Source organism: Pollicipes pollicipes, unplaced genomic scaffold (assembly GCF_011947565.3).
Source record: "Pollicipes pollicipes isolate AB1234 unplaced genomic scaffold, Ppol_2.1 Scaffold_6052;HRSCAF=7182_pilon_pilon_pilon, whole genome shotgun sequence".
Classification (NCBI taxonomy): domain Eukaryota; kingdom Metazoa; phylum Arthropoda; class Thecostraca; order Pollicipedomorpha; family Pollicipedidae; genus Pollicipes; species Pollicipes pollicipes.
Genome location: NW_023596805.1, coordinates 23,319,973 through 23,339,830, shown reverse-complemented (window position 1 = coordinate 23,339,830; position 19,858 = coordinate 23,319,973). Strand labels below are relative to the sequence as shown.

Sequence of the window (19,858 nt, the reverse complement as noted above, 5' to 3'; positions counted from 1 at the left end):
TGGGGAGCATGTCGATAGAGCTTCCCCCATACACGAACCAGTCTGCACTCGTTAACGACATGAATTCGGACTTCATTTAGCAGGATTCATTAGTGCAGCCGGAAGGTACTACAATAACCAGATGAAGGCTATATATTCGAGCCTGAATGCATTTTTGTTGGAGTTTGCACTGTCCCACGACTTGGCAAACATTTAAGGCAGACGGCTGTATTCTGGTGGCAACAGAATAGCTCGGAGTGGCCCACCAGTTGGCTCCGGTACAACTCCAGTACCGCTGGGAGTGTTGTGATGCGACGACCGCCTACGCGCAGTATCTGAATATTGCATTTCCTCTCACGTGGTTCAGCTTTGACATATTATGCAGGCGTCTGCAACCACTCAAGTGCAGGTCTAAGTCTCCCATGTTTAACGTCAGGACACTGACGAACCATCTAAAGCGGCCTTTTCGAGGAAGAATCGAGAACAGGAGTGCTCAGCCCTCAAGGTCACCTTCTTACCAAAACTCACTCACCACTCTGACCTCGGAAGGCCGTCTTGGGGAGTGCATAACTGGTACGGGTAGGCGGTTCATGGGGGCCACTCAAAGTGCAGCCCATCGATTGGCTGAAGGCCTATCCGTAGCCGGTGAGCCATCCCTGATTCAAAGATGGATGGGCTGGGATGGAATGGCCGCGTCTGCTCCGCCGCCACTTGAAACCATGCTTTGAAAGACCAGAGTCAGCGGTTTGGCGAGCCTCAGAGAGTAGTCAGTGGAACCGGTCTATAATATTCTGCAATGCCTCCAGATGTCACACAATTTCGATACCGTGCTTATGCATGGCGGTGACGGGGCAAAGAACTCTACGTTTGTTACGGCCCAAAGAAAGATAAAAAAAAACAAACCATGGGAGGTTAAATGCACCAATTCACTTTCGATTTTTGTTTATCGTACCCTAGGAATTTAGTAGCCACAGCCAACACTTTTATCTTAATCGATGTGTACAATTGCCAAATATATAGAAAGGCACACACATTTTTAATTTAAGATACATGGGACAGTGCTTGTTTTTAGCATAACGTCCACAATACCTCCACGTACCCGAAAATCAGCCATGGGGGAGCAGACAGAGCCAGGTGGATGCCTTGGTCTTAAGATAATGGATATCATATGCGATGAATTGTTTACCCCGCTCTCTAAATGTACAACTATTTTAATTGAGTGTATGGTTTCCAATCTAGGAATAAAATTCAACTTTATAAACATTTGTACTGCTTTTACAACGAAGCGAGAACATAAAGTTTATCGTCCCGAAAAAAATCCCGACACTACTACAAAAAAGATGCTGTGGCAACTATGTGCAGCTGCTAAGGGTAACCACCGGCGAATTTTCATTTCGGAAGGAAGGTAGTCAGATTGTGCAGAAATCCAAACGAAAGCACCTAACGGGAGTGTTCCACATTTGTATGGGGTTTTGAACTGCAAACGCCGCCATCTTGAAGATCATTTGGTGCAGTTCGCAGCCCTGCCCTTCTTAGGACCAAAGCCCCTCTAATTTCTGAGCTACACACCCACAGCGATGTGCTGACAATTTCTTGCAGATTATTTCAAGGTCAACTAGGAATCTATGACGTCATAATAACGGCATTGAAATCCCATCATCCCATTGGTCATGCGTCGAACAAGGCCAAGAGACATATGATTGTTGAGTCGTTCATGTTTGGCGTTCATAAATACTATTTCTAGACATAACAGCCGTCAATTGGTTCTCAACCACTCAGAAGGGTATCAGTGCTTATAAGCGAGCTCATTTCACCACATCTGATGCTGGCTTTAATATTTTCAAATGTGGAGCATTCTCTGTGTTATAAGATTGTCTATTCGGGTAACATTTGGCTGTAGATGGGGCTACGTTGACTACGGAAGGTGCTGGCGATGCTGTTTACTTTTAACGCAGCTTGAGGATAAGCTGATAAGGATTTTTTTATAATTTGCTTCCATTTCTTCGCATTAATAGTTTTGGGTTAAGAGTGTTTCCTCACCAGAACGTGTTGTGAGTATCCTCAACCCACCACCCAAGGTGAACCAAGCCCGTTCATCAGATAATTTTGACTCAGTTTTTTGGGGGGTTTACGGGACTGAAGGAGATATTCAGTACCGCATCATGCTAGGACTTGGCCGGCCTGAGCCAGGTTGACCTTGTTTGGCCGGTTGCCAACTGGCCTTTCTTTGTCAGTCGGGCGTGATAATGCGTCCTGTCTAGGAACCGTACTCCGTGCCGCTAACCGTCAATCTACCCATGCAGCTAGATTACTATCCTGGCCGATGGCCCCTAAGCCAAGGTGTGAATATGTAAACCAAATTATCCTACCGCTATGTTATGTTTGTAAACAGCTTTTAGAAGATCTGCTATTGACTGCGACGAAGCGATGGCGCTCACTTAGTCTTGAACGAAAGCAGGCGAGCAGTTAGAGATTAGCTTTAGATCGACAGGTCTGGAGTTCGATTCCCGCTGCCTCCTAAGCCCGATGACTCCCTTTGACTCAGGGCGGCGACTCCATTTGACTCAGGGCGGTGGCTCCCTTTAAGCCCGGGCGTACTCACGCTGACGCTGAGCGTAGCGAAGAACTCCGATGTGGGGCACATGAAGTGCGCCAGGTTCCAGCGCTGAAGCAACGCCGACTGGAACTGGAACGGGATGGAGAAGACGCCGATGAGGATGTCAGCCACCGCCAGGTTACCGATGAAGTAGTTCACCGTGGTGCGCATCCTGCGGAAGGGAATGCTGTTAGGGAATGTGCATGTTGTCAACACTAATCTGCCCGGTGCCCTTAAGTCACACTATGTTTCTTTTACAGTCACGTATTTTTGCTGTCATATTTGTACTACAGCTCCAGATGGCTGCGATGTTGATCTTGCCTTTCTGCCCTTTCGATTTAAACCGCTACACGAAGCTCCTTGCACCGCACGTCATCGAACGGCAATACGTCACGAACTTCCCAAGCGTTTTTCGTCACTTAAGTTCGGATTTCGACTATTTCAAGCTGAAAACGAGTGCGTAATTTTTGCAAGCTCTTTCCAGACGACGTCTGGTCTTGGTGCAGCATGAAAATAACAACATCTCCGTGCATTTTTTGTCAATGTCGTGATTTTTTTCTGCGTGCATTGATTGACTACGCCACACGTGAGTCGCACATGCCCACGGCGGACCAAATTTAGCAGCCAAGTCCCCGGCGGATGCAGTCCGGGCAGCAGGCCACCCGACGGGTGGACAATCAGCTCCCAGCCCGCGGCGCATCGCACAGCGTGACCTTTGACCTGCGTGCTCCGGTTAGCCGGGGCAGAGCGGCCACCGGTTTAGAGACACGGCTACCCATGCTTTTAGGTTGTTCACTGAGATCTAACGTCTGTAACTCGGGGTAAATTTGGTGTTAGCACAATTCAAAAACAGGCGAATATCTTGCACATTCTCTACAAATCGCACCAAAAGAGAATATCCCCATTACAGTAATGCGCATCAAGCCCGTAAAACCTATCATGCCGCTAAGCGTTTTTCCAGTCATATGCAGCGGCACAAAAACATGGTCACAAGATCCAGGTAACGTGCCCTCATTTTTGTTATAAATGTCGAAGAAGTGACTTCGACAAACAGCCATGCCGAGATGCATGAAATGCACTGCTGTGCGTAACCATGACCGATTCGAATGCAATATAACTGTTTTCGAGGTTAAAAACGGTGAACGCGGCACCAGCGGCAAAGATGGGGCTGATCTCTGAAAGCGCCAATTTATGATATGGTTGGCGGAGTGGACAGGTCGATCCGGCGCAACAGCCAGATACATGTGCGCTAGATGCACGTTACACGTGCGTTGTAAGCTGCCGTCAGGGCTGGTAAAACATGCCGACTTGGTGGATACGGTCGGCGATAAAATTGTACATTTTCACGCAAACCTTGGTGTCAAAGATGCTATTGACAGGGCATTTTGGCGACGGCCACGACGACATAACACAGCACGCTGCAAAACTCGACATCAAGTACCCATACATCGATATTATGCCTCCATGGTGATGCATTTCGTCACACGACACCAGCGAGTCTTTCTGTTAAGACTCTTTACCGTGCCCTACGGCACCATGATTTCTTTTTTAGGTTTTATTCTAGAACGGCGAAAAAAATATCCTATAATTTCTAGCTGATCACTGGACTCGGTGACAGATCGGCGGCAAATCAGCATATCTTCCACGGCGCGTCCGGTCGGCCGATTCGCTGTTTTTACCAGCCGACTCTCAGTGTCCCAAAATGGGCAGCATGAAATGCTGAAAACAATCTAGACATGGGGATTCATAAGGCCGCAAGGGCATGTTTCCATCGTTACGATGCGACTGACTAAGGTGGGCGGTGACTTTCAATGCACTGCAACTTTGCAAGCGCCACTCGCATTACAGGACCATGAACAAATGCTTAGGGTTTAATTTTTGGGTCCAGCGTAATTCGTTGCGGTGCCGTGATTCAGCATCGTGTGCTCAGCGACGATAGGCAGTGATAGTTCAGGGTAAGTCAGCGAGACGATCCGATCCTGGTAGAAATGGATCTGCGATCATTCTCACCGCGTTTTCTATTCACAGCAAAGTCTGTTGACTCACGGTGGCAGTCACAAACGACCAGTATAGTATAGTATAGACCAGTATAGTATAGTATAGACCAGTATAGTATAGTATAGACCAGTATACTCCCTCTGAAAAGAACAACGTGGGTTCGACGTTGAAGTCTGATGACCCTTATCTTGAGGGGGAATGACAGGAGCGGATGATTGAAATGCCAACGTATGCTATTTTTGCTCTTGTCCTGATTGACAGTAGTTACCAGTCAACATAGATCTACAAATCAGGGGTGTACCTAGGCTCCTATTCAGTTCAGGGCTCTATCCCTCCCCCTTCAGTTTGCGAAGAAGTGTGTCAGTCTGGAGGCATCCGTATTTTCGGGGTAGATTGCGTAATTTTCCACTGCTCCATCCAATCTTTCTTCAAAACTATGTCCTTGCTTAAAATGCAACTATTTCATCAATGTTTTGTTAGTACTTAAACAACTATTCAAAGTTTAAACTTTTGCTTCTATGAGCCTCAGTTTCTGGAAATTTATCGGGCAGCCAATGATGTATGTAATGAGAAGGCAATGATAGGTGTGGCGTGAGGTGGTGAATCAAATGCAGGCGATGAGGAGAGAGGGTACAGGTTCCAATTACCATATCAACCTTAGCCAGCAGTTTTACTTCAAATGGCGGGGGTTTTATGGTATTGTGGTTCAACCGTCCTAGGAGTTCAGTGAAATATGGGCATGTAATCGTCTCTGTTGTCAATGTTGTCTGCTTGCTGATGATAGCACCCGGACGGTAACAGGAAAACACTGGAATTGAGTCATCCAGCAATGCTCATTCCTATGCATTTGTTTGCACTCGCGAGCATGACAAATGTTATATAAATTTGAAATTAATCATCTGAGCAACATAATGGTGAAAAACAAAGTAGATTGTATGGTGGTCGTATAGTGACAGGGGCGTCAATTTTATATGCATGATCAGGGAAAAATAGCAAGCCATGGGTCTCGGTCAATGAATAAAGCTAAAAAAGATACATTTTGTGCTGTGGTTATCTTTTTATACTCTGGTAATCTTCCAGTCCAGAGTGTAGTGTAAAGGGGGAGGAGCACCAGATTGAGGGGGCCCAATACAACATCGGGGTTGGCAGGGCCCGAGAAATTGATTTGAATCGACATTCCTGCATTATACATGACAAGTATCACAGGTACGATTAAATTTCCATGTTAATAAGCGTTCGAAGGGCAGTTTTGGCTTACTGATTGAATTTCTACCCCTGTTTGGATGTTGGTAACGAAATATGTCATTTTGCTGTACCACCTGATTTTTTCATGATCTGAGATGCAGATTTGTACACCAGCGTATATCAAATGAATAAAGAAGGACGATAGCCAACGATTTTAACCCTTACCCTGATTCACTGGTTTTTATAACGTACACTAACTGGGTATGACCCGGTGTCGTTTGAAATTAAGAAAGGTAGAGCCTCGTGGAACAATAAACGATGAATTGTCTTTAACGGGATCTCACGATTCGTAAGAAGTCTTGTTAATGGACCACACCACACCAAGTCCAAGGGCAAATGTTCCTGAAAATCAAACTACTTCAGCTTTGTATGCTCATATGTGCAAACCCATGCAGGGCAGAGACATGTAACATAAAGAGACCTGCTCCTTGTTAATTATTGGGACAATGGTATGCAGCTTTACCTGTATAGAGCCTATATCTATAAGTTGGATCGTCTTGCAGTGCTCGTAAGAAACCCCGGCGCCAATCCGAAACCAGAAACGCTAGGGGCAAGTTTTTCGTGTCAACACACGTGCAAGAGATGTACCACAGGCTGCCAAAAATTTGAGGGCGGCTGCGCAATATGCCGGACTGGTATCCTCAGAAATTCTTAGGAGGGGGGGGGGAGGGAAGGTTGCATTGGCCCCCTTCCCTGCCGACAAAACCATCATGTTTTTTTTCGAAAGAATTGGCAGCTTGATGGATAGTTATTAGAAAATTTCAAGGCAGCATACTTTTTAGGAGACAGCAAAAGGCACCCACCAGGCAACGCATGTGCCAGGGTTAAAGCATGTCTAGAGTAGGGCGAAGAGTTTGATGACGGTTGAGATGGGACTCGAAACGCATGCGTGATTTTCATAAGCGGCCATTGCTTCGAGGAGGCCCGCATATAAGACGTCATTCCCAGTGCTGCCTACCAGTTCGAATTCTGCCATGTAAGGCTTCAGCCGCCCTGTCAAGGCCTCTCTTTTGTTCTGTTTCCAGTGGCGAGGAAAGCAAATCCAGCCGTAGATCGACTTTAAACGTGAGGCCCCGGCAGATCCCGAGGGTGGAAGAAGACTGCTGTTGCTATTGTGCTATCCCATAGTTTATGAACGGTGCTGCTGTTGCTTTCCTAGCAACAGCAGCTATCCTGATATTATTTGGAAGGCACGGTATAACTGAGCGCTTTGGTTGTGTGCATGATATTGGAAAGTGCGGCGATGGAAGAGGTTTTCGGTGAGAGGATGGTTCTTGACGCCCCTGCGCACGGACTTCATGTCATTTTATTTCGTAAGGTATCGCTTTGCTTTGCTGGCAACAATTTTTCCTGTAGAAATTTGGTCGGCGGCAAAAAGTACAGTCTATCCCCCCCCCCCCTCCCTGGCTGCCATACTCTTCGCGGATTTTCTCGGGTATGGGCACACAGTTAACAACATAGAGGCTTTCTGCATTGCTCAAGGTGCACAAACACTCTGCACAAGATCGATACTATTATTCAGAAAATTTCAGACAACGCCCTTCTCCATGCGGCATACTGAGAAGCAGCAGTTTTATTATTGATACAACAATTCCAATTTCAATTAAAAGAAAATCGATTGTAACAATTTCCACTCGCCAGGAGGTTGCAAGGCTAGGCTGGACCGCTATTCCCCAATCCCTGCACCTTACGCCCTTCGCGACGTCAAACGTCTGCCACTTCGGTTCCCTGAAAGACTACGTTCGTGATCACCACCTTCAAGCTGATGCCGATGTCGAAAGCCCGCGCGAATTGGTGGAGCAAACTGAAGCCGAGATTACTCTTGCGGGATATCAGCGTTGGTGACAAGTACGTCTAGGTAGATGGTGGCTGAGCGAAGAAGAAGCATATGCTCAGATAAGCCAGAAGAAAAGTGGGTGAAACTTTGACTGTGCTAGCTCAACACAAAACATATAAGTTTTGGCGCGCTGCACCTTACTTATTGAAAGACCCACGTACATTATTCGCGATGCTCCGCAATCTTTTAAAACGACTCACGCCGGAGTGTGCATGCCAACGACGTAATTTTGGATCCCACGCGGGCATTACGTTTCTGTTGGTTCTACGACGCGTCGTTTCGCAGACTTACGAAGCACATGTCGCATACCACCGTTCAGGTCATGACACCGCTCAGGTCAGGTCACGCCACCACTCGGGTCAGGCTATGCCGCATGTCCCACTCAGGTCATGCCACCGTTCAGGTCATGCCGCATACCCTCGCTCACGTCATGCCACCGCTCAGGTCAGGTCATGCCGCATACCATCGCTCAGGTCATGCCATAGCTCAGGTCACTCAAAAAGTGATTTGGCCACCCTGATAGGGAGCCGTAAGGATGGCGTGGGATCTCACAAATGATCACGGTAGGCGTATGGTGGTGAAGCCGTGACGAGAGGAAGAAAGCCAGGAGATGGCTTCTTGTTCGAAAACACGTCGTTTGTCTGCAGATCGCAGGTCTCAGTTTACCGCGCCACCTCGCGTGACTTTGTTTACCGGGTCCGGCACCCCGTGCCGCACCACTGCACTTGGCTGCAGTGAGCACCAAAGCCAAATTGCCGTGGGTGTAGCTTGCCTTGCGACTGTGACCGCCGGCGGATACCAAGCGACCAAGTTTGGTGCGAGTTGGTTCGAGGAAGTGAGCCCGCCATCGTCGCCGAGCGCCGCGTTACAGCATCGAAATGCCCTGGCGACCTCAGAAACCGGATCTCCCGGCGCAGCAATAGTTGGTGATATCGGACTCAAATAGAGGCTCAATGGGTCGGGGCCATGCTATTACTTTAACGACCGGTTCTAAACGCCGATGTGTCCAACTAAGAATGAGCGAACCTTTTCGGATATATGGATTACGCAATAAATTGTCCAAGAAGCGTGTGAGGCTCCTGCATCTGCGAATTCTTAATACCTTTGCAATGATAGTACATCTTCGTAATTGCAGCGTCCGAGTTTAGATAACGTGACTCTATCAGAGCATACAAATAGATGCAGGTGCGTTAGGTGCCAGTCGCGCCCTCTTTGATGCGATATTTGTATTTTTATTATTTTGCGATGCATGCTATTACTTTCGCCACTGTCATCGCTATTCCACTCGCCATTTCCACCGGCGAAATAAATCTAACGGATTTGTCCAGCATAGAATATCCGCTTCTGCGTCACCCATCAAACGCCACGTGCGCCACGTTTTCCGCCATGGGGTCGCTGGGAGCACGCGCATGTTAATAAAGCAGCCAGGAAGAGCACACGCATGAGGTTTCCAGGACGTCTGGACCGTTCATTACTAGACCATGATTTGCGGTGGCACGGGAGAAGTAACTGTTACGCGGCATCGCCAATTGAGCTGTGTCTTGGCCGTTTCCTGGCTGTAAGTGATGAGGCCTGCGATGCATTGATGTATGATCCGCCATCTTGTGCTAGTGCGGCTTTTGCTTCGATGGAGGTCTGGCAAGGAAAGTATGAACACGGAAATGGTGCAAGCATGTGCCTGGCTTCCAAGAATGGTTGCTGGTTTCCAGTGGTTCTTCCGAAAAAACAAGGCTCTTGGTTATGGTTCTCAGTTGTTTCCTTAGCGAAATGTGGTCATGAATTATGGTTGTCACTGGTTCGTCTCAGCAAAATAAAACCCTGGATGCTAGTTTGAACTGGTTCTTTCCATGGAAAAACATGTTTCGTTAAAAAAATTGAACCCTGTATCCTGGTTCGCATTTGTGCCTTGGAATTCCGTGGATTCCTCGCTCGCGTTGCCCCTTCCATGGACTTCACAGCTTGGATATCGGTTTGCACTGTTTTCGTAAGTGTAAGCCTCTTGTTCTCAGTCCTTACCCTTTGCAATCATGCATTTCGCGCGGATAACTCAGCCATTTTTCACCCAATAATGGTCGAGCCACCCACCACAGACAAGTCAAGCAATCACCAAACCCTCGCAACACAACTAACACATTTTTTCTGTTCGTTTGGGGACGTTACCTATCAGACAGCATCCAGCAGCTGGCGCCATACGCTCACTACTCCTGAACATCAGGGGTGTCCACACATATTTTTTATGAGAGTTGCTGGTTTAATGTGTTCCACATATGCCCCTCTCCTTCCCCTATTGATTCATGCCATGTCGGCCCGCGGCCCAATATTTTTGGTTCAATATGACTAAAACTCGGAGCAGAAACTTGCTTATCCCATCAAATGGTGCCCTTGTTCTTGAATTAGGCGTGAACATAACTGAGTTACCGTCTCGTCAAAAGGAAGTACTGCAAGTGGGGCGCTGAAATATCTGGCATCCTCCGTCTGCCTGAAGTAAAGCTCCGCTCCACCTCTTCCATTAATGTCGCCATGTTGGTGACGTCACCGTCTGTCATGTTGGTGACGTCACTAACTATCATGTTGGTGACGTCACTGCCTGCCATGTGGGTGACGTCCCCACCTGCCACGTTGGAGATATCACGATATGCCATGTTGACAGACGCCTGAGGAGCAGCGTCACCGATCCTGTGACAGATTTAGACTACGTGACTGACTTCGCCGCCGGCGGTTTCTCCAGGTCAGCGGGGTCGCCGTTGTCCGAACTGCAAAAATACAGCACTTCTCGCCAGCAACAATGGGTCTTCTGTGGGTCAATGGGCTTCCATGGAGAAGGCTACCGTCAGCGGTCGGTCGGACACGTGAAGAACTGCGATATTCAGCCAGCCTGGCCCCCCAGCATTAAAAAAACACACACCGGCACGAAATTAGCCGCACACAACTGGTTTCTTAACGAAGAGGGCCGAAAGCTGCACGCAAAAGCTGGCCGTCGGCGCCGGGCTGGTGTTGTCAGTGAGATCATAATGCCCCTCACGATAGAGGTATGATGGCCCGGGGTCTTCGATGGGGGGGGGGGGGGGCGGCACTGGGATTTTGATGCGGGGCCCGGTTATATGAGCACATCTTTGAACACATTATGAGACCGTTATGACCGCAGCAGTCCTTGACGTCAAGGACGATCCACAACGCGGGTCGCGTGCCATCCGCGTCAAGCGTATGGCGCGCTGGCGCCTCGCATAGTTGGTATTTAACCCGACCCCGGCCAGGGGCTGAGCCAACCACGCCCGGCCGCGGCCGGGGGGGGGGGAGGGGGAGTTGATTTTCCCCGGGATCTCCAACTTCCAGACGGCTTATGAGAAAAACGAAGACACCGTTTTGAAGGTCTCAACAACTCATGAAGACTGCACCCCATTTTTTTACCTTGGTCAAATGTGATGCCATCGCAGGTTACAAAAGGTCAAAGACTTTTTTCTGATGAATGCAGTTAAAACATATGTTAACGCATGCAGGCGGTTATTGAGAGCACGCAAATGAACGTAAAGGCAGTGGGGAGTTCATTTCGACTATTTCTGTCCCTCACATGGGCCAGGCCAGATTAGGTCGGTTCGAAATTGGTCCACCTCTGGCCTAGAAGAGAGATACTTTTCTTCACTATGCGCTTTGGACTAAGTTTATTTTATTGGATGCAGCTGTGTGACAAAAGTGTTTCAGACACAAAAAGACCATTCTATGGTGACCTAGAGGTCATGTGAGGTCAACTTCGGCCAAATTTATAGGCCATCTAACTACAAATTTTGGGTGATAACCGGGTCTTTGTGACCAGTACAGTAATTTTGTTTGCTTTTTGGTGAAAAATAGTGCATTGGACATCTACAGGAGCTGAAGTTGCATATCTGTTGTCTACAGTATATACAGTCCGTCCGAGGCTTGGCAATGTATTTGTAACAAACTAAGAACAGGAACGTTGGTACATGAAATAAGACGCTATCAGCTTCACAAGCACGGTGAGGAGGTGGTTACACGGGTCGCGCTCATGCACCTAACCACTGCGCTACTGGCAACATAGGTCATTGACCTTGGATGACCTCATACGACCATGCATGGCCAGTTGTGGCCCTAAAGTGCATTATGGTCCTGTCTCAACACATTTCCAGCACAGTGTTCGCATTCTGCGGCCAAAATGACCAAAAAACTCTATTTGAGCTCCGCATGTGTGCTGCCAAAAGTACCTATAGCGTTGCTAATGGCTGGGCCATGGGCCTGTGCTCTGTCGTCATATGACGGTTGCGCATGTAAGTCAGTACTCTTTGACTCAAATACAGCACCAAAACTACACAAGAAAATGTACAAATATTTATTATTTGCGAAAAATGGCCAGAGTCGACCTGAAATCAAGTCAATGCATCGCGTTTTCCGAAAAAAGTGAAATATACACTGCAGGCACTGTTATCTTCTACTAGTATAATTAGTTGCAACAACGGCAAACGATCCACAAAGAGCTAGGTGCGGTCAAATATTTAAGAGGATGGCTTCTTTGACATGACCTAGGTTACTGATCTTGGTAGATAGAAACATCGAATTCGTGCAACGGATACCACACAGAGAGATAAGCAGATACTGAACACGTCATGTCGCTGCGAACGTTCGTTCTTGAAATGTGTTCGAAAAACGCAGAGTGAAGTGGAGTGGAGTGAAGTCAACTCCCCCGGCCGAGCGCGGGTTAGACGACATACGACAGATCCCAGGGGCATTTGGGGATCTGCAATTTTATCGGCAATGCACGTAATGCACATCGTGGTCCCATTATTGCCATCGATGGTGATAACCTTAAAAAACGAGGCGTAACACAGAACTACTCCTTGCCCAATACAAATCTAAAGAATCGCACCCATGCAACAGATTGCAAGGTGTGATCAAGAACTTCTCTCATCTTTATACGAGTTTATTTGACTTCCTGTTAGGTCACATCTTCTTATAATTTAGTTCATTGTCCTAGCGTAAGTCGAAGCGATCACACGGCAAACACTGAAAGAGCCTGAATTGTAGTTAAGTCATCTGTATCAGCCGGAATTATCAAAAGTCAACCCAAATAGATTTGTAATAGAAGTGCATGGCTTGAAAACAAGTCACATTGTTCGCAAGTACGCCACGACATCGGAATAACATACAGAGCTTCAAGATTGTTGTTCTGGGTGTAGTAGAGCGTAGGACTCTGTCAAGGGAAACAGTGTAAAAGCGGTGGAAACGTGAAACCTGGCTGTCCAGTCTGCGGTACATCTGGCTGTTCGGTCTGCGGTACGCCTGGCCGTCCAGTCTGCGGTACATCTGGCCGTCCAGTCTGCGGTGTATCTGGTTGTTCAGTCTGCGGCACACCTGGCTGTTCAGTCTGCGGTGCATCTGGCTGTTCGCTCTGCGGTACACCTGGCCGTTCAGTCTGCGGTGTATCTGGTTGTTCAGTCTGCGGTACACCTGGTCGTCCAGTCTGCGGTGTATCTGGCCGTCCAGTCTGCAGTACACATGTCCGTCCAGTCTGCGGTACACCTGGCCGTTCAGCCTGCGGCACATCTGGCTGTTCAGTCTGCGGTACATCTGATTGTGTGAGCGGCATGTCTGACTGTGAGGAGGCTGGGTCAGTCGTCAAACGCTTCACGCCCCCTTCACGATTGACCTTCGGTGGGGATGAACAGTGTGCTGTGAGGTGGGGCGCTCAGGAGCTGTCATGGCGGAGACGCTTCCTCATACACTACCGCTTAGAGGTCATCAAGGACCAGAGCGTTGGACGATGAGCCAGAGCGTTGGACCATGGTCCAGAGAGCAGACGATCGCCAGCTGTTCCCTGAGCTCGCTACGTGATGTTCTGCGTTGCCTTGAGCACAGACGTCTTTGCGGAACGGCTCACGATGTTGATACAAGTGCACCTGCCTTGTCCGGGTGACAGAGAGGATTGCAGGGATGTCGAGGCCGCTGCAAGCAGCTGCCTTGCGCTGTAATGCGTCTCCTTGCGCGAACGTCCCACCAGACGTTGCCAGAACAGGTCTATAATTTGCTTAGTCCATGAAATTTATATTTTTTTCGAGACCGACTGCGGTCGTGAGACACTGGGCGTAATCCACCCTTTAATCTATTCTGTATGCGTAATTCATGGTTTTGTTTTCCGGCCAAGCCCTCTTCAGAGTGTACTGATGCTGGCGGAGGTGCTTGCGCCCCTTGTTGCGACCACACAGAGGAAGGCAAGCACCAACAGGCAAGTCCGTCTACGTCAAAAACTTTGCGCTGCTTTCCGCCAGTGTGGTCATTGCGTTCCTTCAATGAATCCAGCCATAAGATCAATGCCCTGCTGTTGAACATTTTTCCTCGTCCAGCCTCCTTGTGTCTTGGGTAGCAGCCATCGCCTAGGATATTTATCAAGGCACGGACATTCTTGTACGGCTCCTCGGTCTGTGCGACAACGCCATCGGCTGACGCAGCACACTTCCAATCGCCGGCAGCGCCATAACAATCAAGGATGCACTCGCCAACACATTGCCAGCTCTTTTTATGCGGAGCGCGAACAGATTTCCGCTCGACGCTTCGTTTGCCAGGTCGTGCCTTCCGCATGGGTCTCACTCTCGAGTCAGAAAAATCAGAAAGTTATTCGTCTGGTTCACAATCAACAGGTTTGTAGCACGTGATCGTTGCCATCGCAACTGCAAGCGTCTGGGCGTTATCAGGAACAGGCCATGTTGATGTCATAGGTAGAACGGGATCAGTCGTCTAGCCGATCGGCTTTGCCAGAACCGGGTAACAAATGGTGTCATAAGACCTAGGTGTTGGTTACGGGCGAACCCGCAATGTCCTGTGGTATGCCAATAGACAGCAAACCAATAGGCAACACATCGAAGCAAAAACCAGGACAGTAAAAAAGCTTCATACAGTCATTAACAGACACCTCATTTACCAGTCACACTTTCATCGACAAACCACAAAACTCACCTGAGCTCTTCTTGCCCCGATCACGCAAAACACGTCATTTCGTGGTGCGAATGAACAAACCTTATTGATGTCGCCGTCATTTCATATTATAGATAACACACATGCATTTTTGGAGCTTCCGGTGTTGCCGAACTCCAATCAGTTCAAAAAGTAATCAACCCGCGCACACCGTGGCGGTGATCATGCTCCGTTAAGCCAACTGACTCGATTTGCATAGTAAATCAAGTTAATTTCGCACGTTTAGCACACCGACATTTTTCACGGAGGCATGTTTTCAGTCATGCAGTAATCTGATTGACCACGAACCTCTTCATGATTGTCATATCTATATCTATATATCTAGATATATATATATATATATATATATATATATATATATATATATATATATATAGATAGATAGATAGATAGATAGATATGTCCATGTGGTGAAATGGCGCATGTGGGGCAGTTACAGTAATGTTTTCAGCCTGTTCTAACTTCACAGTTTAAATTTTGAGAGAAGGCTTATTTTGCTTTGGTCTGGTTCTAAATTATATAGGGTATTTTATGGCTATTTATGAACGAGCTCAAAAGTTTCGCAACCAAAAAGTCGGCGGAGCGCTGAAAGTCTGCATACAATTATGTTGAAAGTTCAAGATCTCACAAACTGCTGCGGTACGATTGCACAAAAACTCGAGACGCCAAGAGAAACTTCGGCAAAGTTCCATAACGGGTCCTAGATCCTACAACATACCTTGAATAAAATCCCAACGGATCTTAGAAGCCAGATGTCCAATACAGAGTTCAGGCAACTGATCCTGGCATCAATGTCGGTTGGAGGCGTATGTTTGTTGCGGTGTTTTCACCACTTGCACCGAGTGTACAGTAATCATCTTTTGCACCTGGGAGATTATAGAACTTGCGGTAAGAGGCGGTGACATTGCGTGCACATGGCGGCTGTAGGGAAGCAAGGCATGATGCAACCGCCTCCCGCTAAGCAGAAGTCGCTAACGAAAGAGTGGGAGTCTTTGAGCACGCCATAGCCGTTTTCACAAAATCGTTTGGCTCGGGAACATTGAACTAAGCCTAATGAGTTGAGCATTGGTAGGATAATATACAGATTGGAAGTGATGCTAGGTAAACATTTCTGGCAAAACGGGTTTATCAAACTCAGGGTGCTTCTTTGAGTAATGAATAACGGTAAGATAAGATGGTAGTAATAGCCTCATTCCTTGGAGAAAAACCAAGAGAATGTTGAAAAGGGCTATACTACTTTCTCATCTATGTGAAGAATGTTCCTCGCAAATGCACTGAACGACTTACGCAATGAATACTGGGTTAAAATACTTTGAACCAAAGTTTTCGTACATTACATTGTCAACTCTTTTCTTGAAACGTTTCCGAACATGTCGCACCGCAAGCCGTCGTGCAAACGACCAACGTCAGGCGTTTTGGGTATGTATGCGTGCAGGCTCCGCTAAGGGCAAGTGTGTGGGTATGCTTCAATATTAAACAGGAAGGTGGAAATACGAACACCACGTTTTTGGAGCGGGGGACACCGCCACATTGCTTGCCACTCCCCCTCCCCCTTCCAACATCTCGCATGGCCCTCGTGCCGACTGAAATCTAAAGCCGGAAGTGAAGCTCGGCTGAGCGCTGAGGGCGGCGCTTCTGTAATGCCCGATGACGCCACCGTATGATTATGCTGAGCTCAGCTAAGGCGCACGGAGACGGGCGTGGAGCTAGGAAGGGTGTGACTTATGGCTGCTGGAGGAACGCCGTGAGGGGCACTACTGTAAGCTTTATCGCGAACTTCCATCGGCTCGACAGCAGTGGATGAGCAAACAGGCGACGGTGTACCATGTGTAAATGGAACATGATGAGGTGTTCCCGAGATTGATAGCTATGTTTAGCCGCCAGTGTATATCATACCAGAGTGTGCACGCCCCTTAAATGCACTACATGGGCGCACACGAGCAGAGGCCATCAAGGGCTTGGTCACCATGAGGATGGAGCTGAGCGACTCAAACTCGTCCCAATAGGTACTCAAGCTCACTAATGCGTTTATCGTATGAACCTTAATTATTTTCCCGCCACGCACCTGCAACGGTGTCACTGATGCCAGCAATGGAAAAGGTGGATAACCAAGCACAGGAAGTGTAAGGTAAAGTCACGACAAAATGCTGAGAACTGTTGAGGTAACGTATTTCAATTACTGCTGCATGCCTCCCACGCGTCCTGATCCATATCAAGCTTCATGCTTTGCGTGCAGTTGAGTGACTCTGCCTTCCCGACCAGGTTTGCGTTTGAAGACTGTCAAACGCGACCAGGCGTGCGACCCAAATACCCCTCCTCAGAGACAGCTACATGGACCTCTGACCTTAAGGTCTCCTGCAGGGGATGCAGGTGGATGAACGTGCTAGACAGTGATTGCCCCAGAGGCTTGGAACATTCCGCGCCGACGTAATAGGCTGCGGTTGTCAGGATTCAGCCCCGGAATGGCTCAGATAAACTTTATTAAGCAGCTGCACGAGTCTCGCAGGCTTAGAATTCCAACATGTCAGACCACGATTTGAAGCACCGATTGAATTCAAGACTACGCATTGAAGTGAACGATTCGTTGAACGGGCCCGAGCGAAACGAGGGCTGCGTTCACGCTCTTCGAAAGCGCAACCAGTTTTTGTATCGCAACGCAAGATAGTACGTAACGATTTGTTCAAGTGTTTTGACTTGCAACTGGGATGTTGGTAATTGTGGACGAGGCGCCGTGCCTTTCTCACCCCGGGGGTTATGCCTTATTCCTGCCGCATAGATCGTGGAATTACCCTCCGCAACAAAGTGCGTATGGTGTTTGTGAGCCAGTATCATGTGTAATCAACGTGGAGAAGCAGAACGAACGTTCGCCATACTAGCGCATTTTGTCTAGATGATTATGTTGAGTACCCTAAAGTTGTTGCATACAACTCAGGCCACGGTACGTAACGCAACTCAGAACGTTATTCCTACAGATAAAGCAAACACTACATCCCACCGTGCATTATATGTGCGTGTTGCACATGACCCAGACGGCTGTGATGGCTGCTGCCATTGCTGCACAGGGCAGAGCACAACAGCGTGTTACCTGTAACTATCGTCGACGACCGAGCACTTCGCGCAGTGCGTAACACGTGACCGATACGCATACGTCAAATTGCTATGCTGGTGCGGCCTCCGCCGCTGTGCATAACCAAGAGCAGCACATTGCGTGAGGTACACAGCTGCTGTGTGGACAGGTCGACCGTCACCTGCGGCTGGTGCAGATGATCCAGAGCACCAGCCCGTTGCCAGAGCACCAGCCCGTTACCTGCGGCTGGTGCAGATGATCCAGAGCACCAGCCCGTTACCTGCGGCTAGTGCAGATGATTCAGAGCACCAGCCCGTTGCCAGAGCACCAGCCCGTTACCTGCGGCTGGTGCAGATGATCCAGAGCACCAGCCCGTTGCCGAGCACGGCGATCACCGACACTGAGCCGTAGAACACGGAGAGGACGGCGATGATGGCGGTGGGGACTTCGTAGAGCGCGCTCGCCGTGTCGTTCGTCGACAGCTGCTCCGCGGGGTCCTTGAAGCAGACGTCCATGGTGAGGCGAACGCTGGTGCGGATGCGGATGAGGCGTCACGGCACCGTCGTCGTCATAGGTCCGATCAACGTTAAGACAGACTCCCTTCTTGCGGCGCTGGTCCGTCCCGGTGTGACCTGAACGACTCGCGAAGCGCGCGCGGCGAACCAGTTCACAGTTTGTAGTTCACAGTTCACCAGTTCGTGTTCACTGCTCACGCGGCCACAGCCGCGTCCCCACGCTGCCGCCGCTCTCGCGAGAGACTCGCGACTTGCTGACCGGGCTCAAGTCGCGACGACCGGACCCGATTTGTGCCGACACGGCGGCGTCCGTGCCCCGGCCGTCACACCCGTCCCGCTGCTGCCGTGACCCCACCCGGCGACGCGGTCGACCGACTGCCGAGGTCAGCACGGCCGGGCGCGGCGGGACCAGAGACACCGCGCGCTCACTGGACGCAGTCAGGGGCCGACTGGGCCGCGCGCCGGCCGGCCAGGACGGCGCGCCCTCACCGCACGGGCCGCGCAGCCGGCCAGCGCTGCTGGCGCTCGGCGGCGGCGATCAGGCCGTCGGACGCACGGCGGTCAGGGGTTAGGCACGCGGCGGTCAGGGGTCGAACGCACGGCGGTCAGGGGTTAGGCACACGGCGGTCAGGGGTCGAACGCACGGCGGTCAGGGGTTAGGCACGCGGCGGTCGGGGGTCGAACGCATGGCGGTCAGGGGTCGAACGCACGGCGGTCAGGGGTTAGGCACACGGCGGTCAGGGGTCGAACGCACGGCGGTCAGGGGTTAGGCACGCGGCGGTCAGGGGGTCGAACGCATGGCGGTCAGGGGTCGAACGCACGGCGGTCAGGGGTCGAACGCATGGCGGTCAGGGGTCGAACGCACGGCGGTCAGCGGCTGGACACATGGCGGTCAGGGTCGGACACGCGGCGGTCAGGGGTTAGACGCATGGCGGTCAGGGGTTAGACACACGGCGGCGGCAATCAGGCGGTTGGACGCACGACGGTCGGGGGCTAGACACACGGCTGTCAGGGATTAGACACATGACAGTCACAGAGGCTAGACACACGGCGGTCAGGGGTCGGACACGCGGCGGTCAGGGGTTAGACATATGACGGTCGAGGGTCGGACACACGGTCCGCTGGGACGGATGGTCAGCTAACACAGGCCAAGGGAGAGATAACTGAGTCAGGAAAGTAAGGTCAACACCAACGTGAACGGGACAACGCCAACGGCAAACGTAAGCTCCGCCGATCCACTCAAGCGACCGCCAGAAGCCGGGCAAAGACTGCGTCTTGAGACCCCGACAGTCAGGACACCGGACAGCTTCATCTGCCATTCTTACGCAGCGGTTCAGACCAGCCCCCCCCCCCCCCCCTCACGCTCCGCGGAGTCTCAAGCTGCGGCTCATCATGACCCCGTGTCTCCCCGCTCCCGAGGACGTGCTGTCAGCCACTGCCCATGAGTTCACCCCAATGACTGATCCCCGCCAATCTGCTGGGTCGGCTACACCAGCTCAGACCAGCGCCGTCAGCTGCGCTCCGGCCTGTTCTCACCCAGCAAGTGCCGATCTTAGCTCAGCGGTGGTAACGCTTACAGCTTGTAACGCATATTAACGCTATTGGTGGATAAGATCTGTGGCTCGGATTACGTAATGCTACGA

General features: G+C 49.9%; 1 protein-coding gene across 1 annotated transcript in view; it reads right to left on the bottom strand.

Annotated features, from left to right (window-relative positions):
• The window catches only part of LOC119104368 (tachykinin-like peptides receptor 86C), a 38,506-nt gene extending 19,968 nt beyond the window's left edge, over positions 1–18,538 (bottom strand). The window contains exons 1-2 of the mRNA XM_037228064.1: positions 18,040–18,538; positions 2,582–2,747 (exon numbers count right to left, since the gene is read on the bottom strand). Coding sequence (XP_037083959.1) covers positions 2,582–2,747; positions 18,040–18,215 — 342 coding nt within the window. The 5' untranslated portion in view covers positions 18,216–18,538. The remainder of the gene's footprint in view (positions 1–2,581; positions 2,748–18,039) is intronic.
• Positions 18,539–19,858: the final 1,320 nt, after the last annotated feature.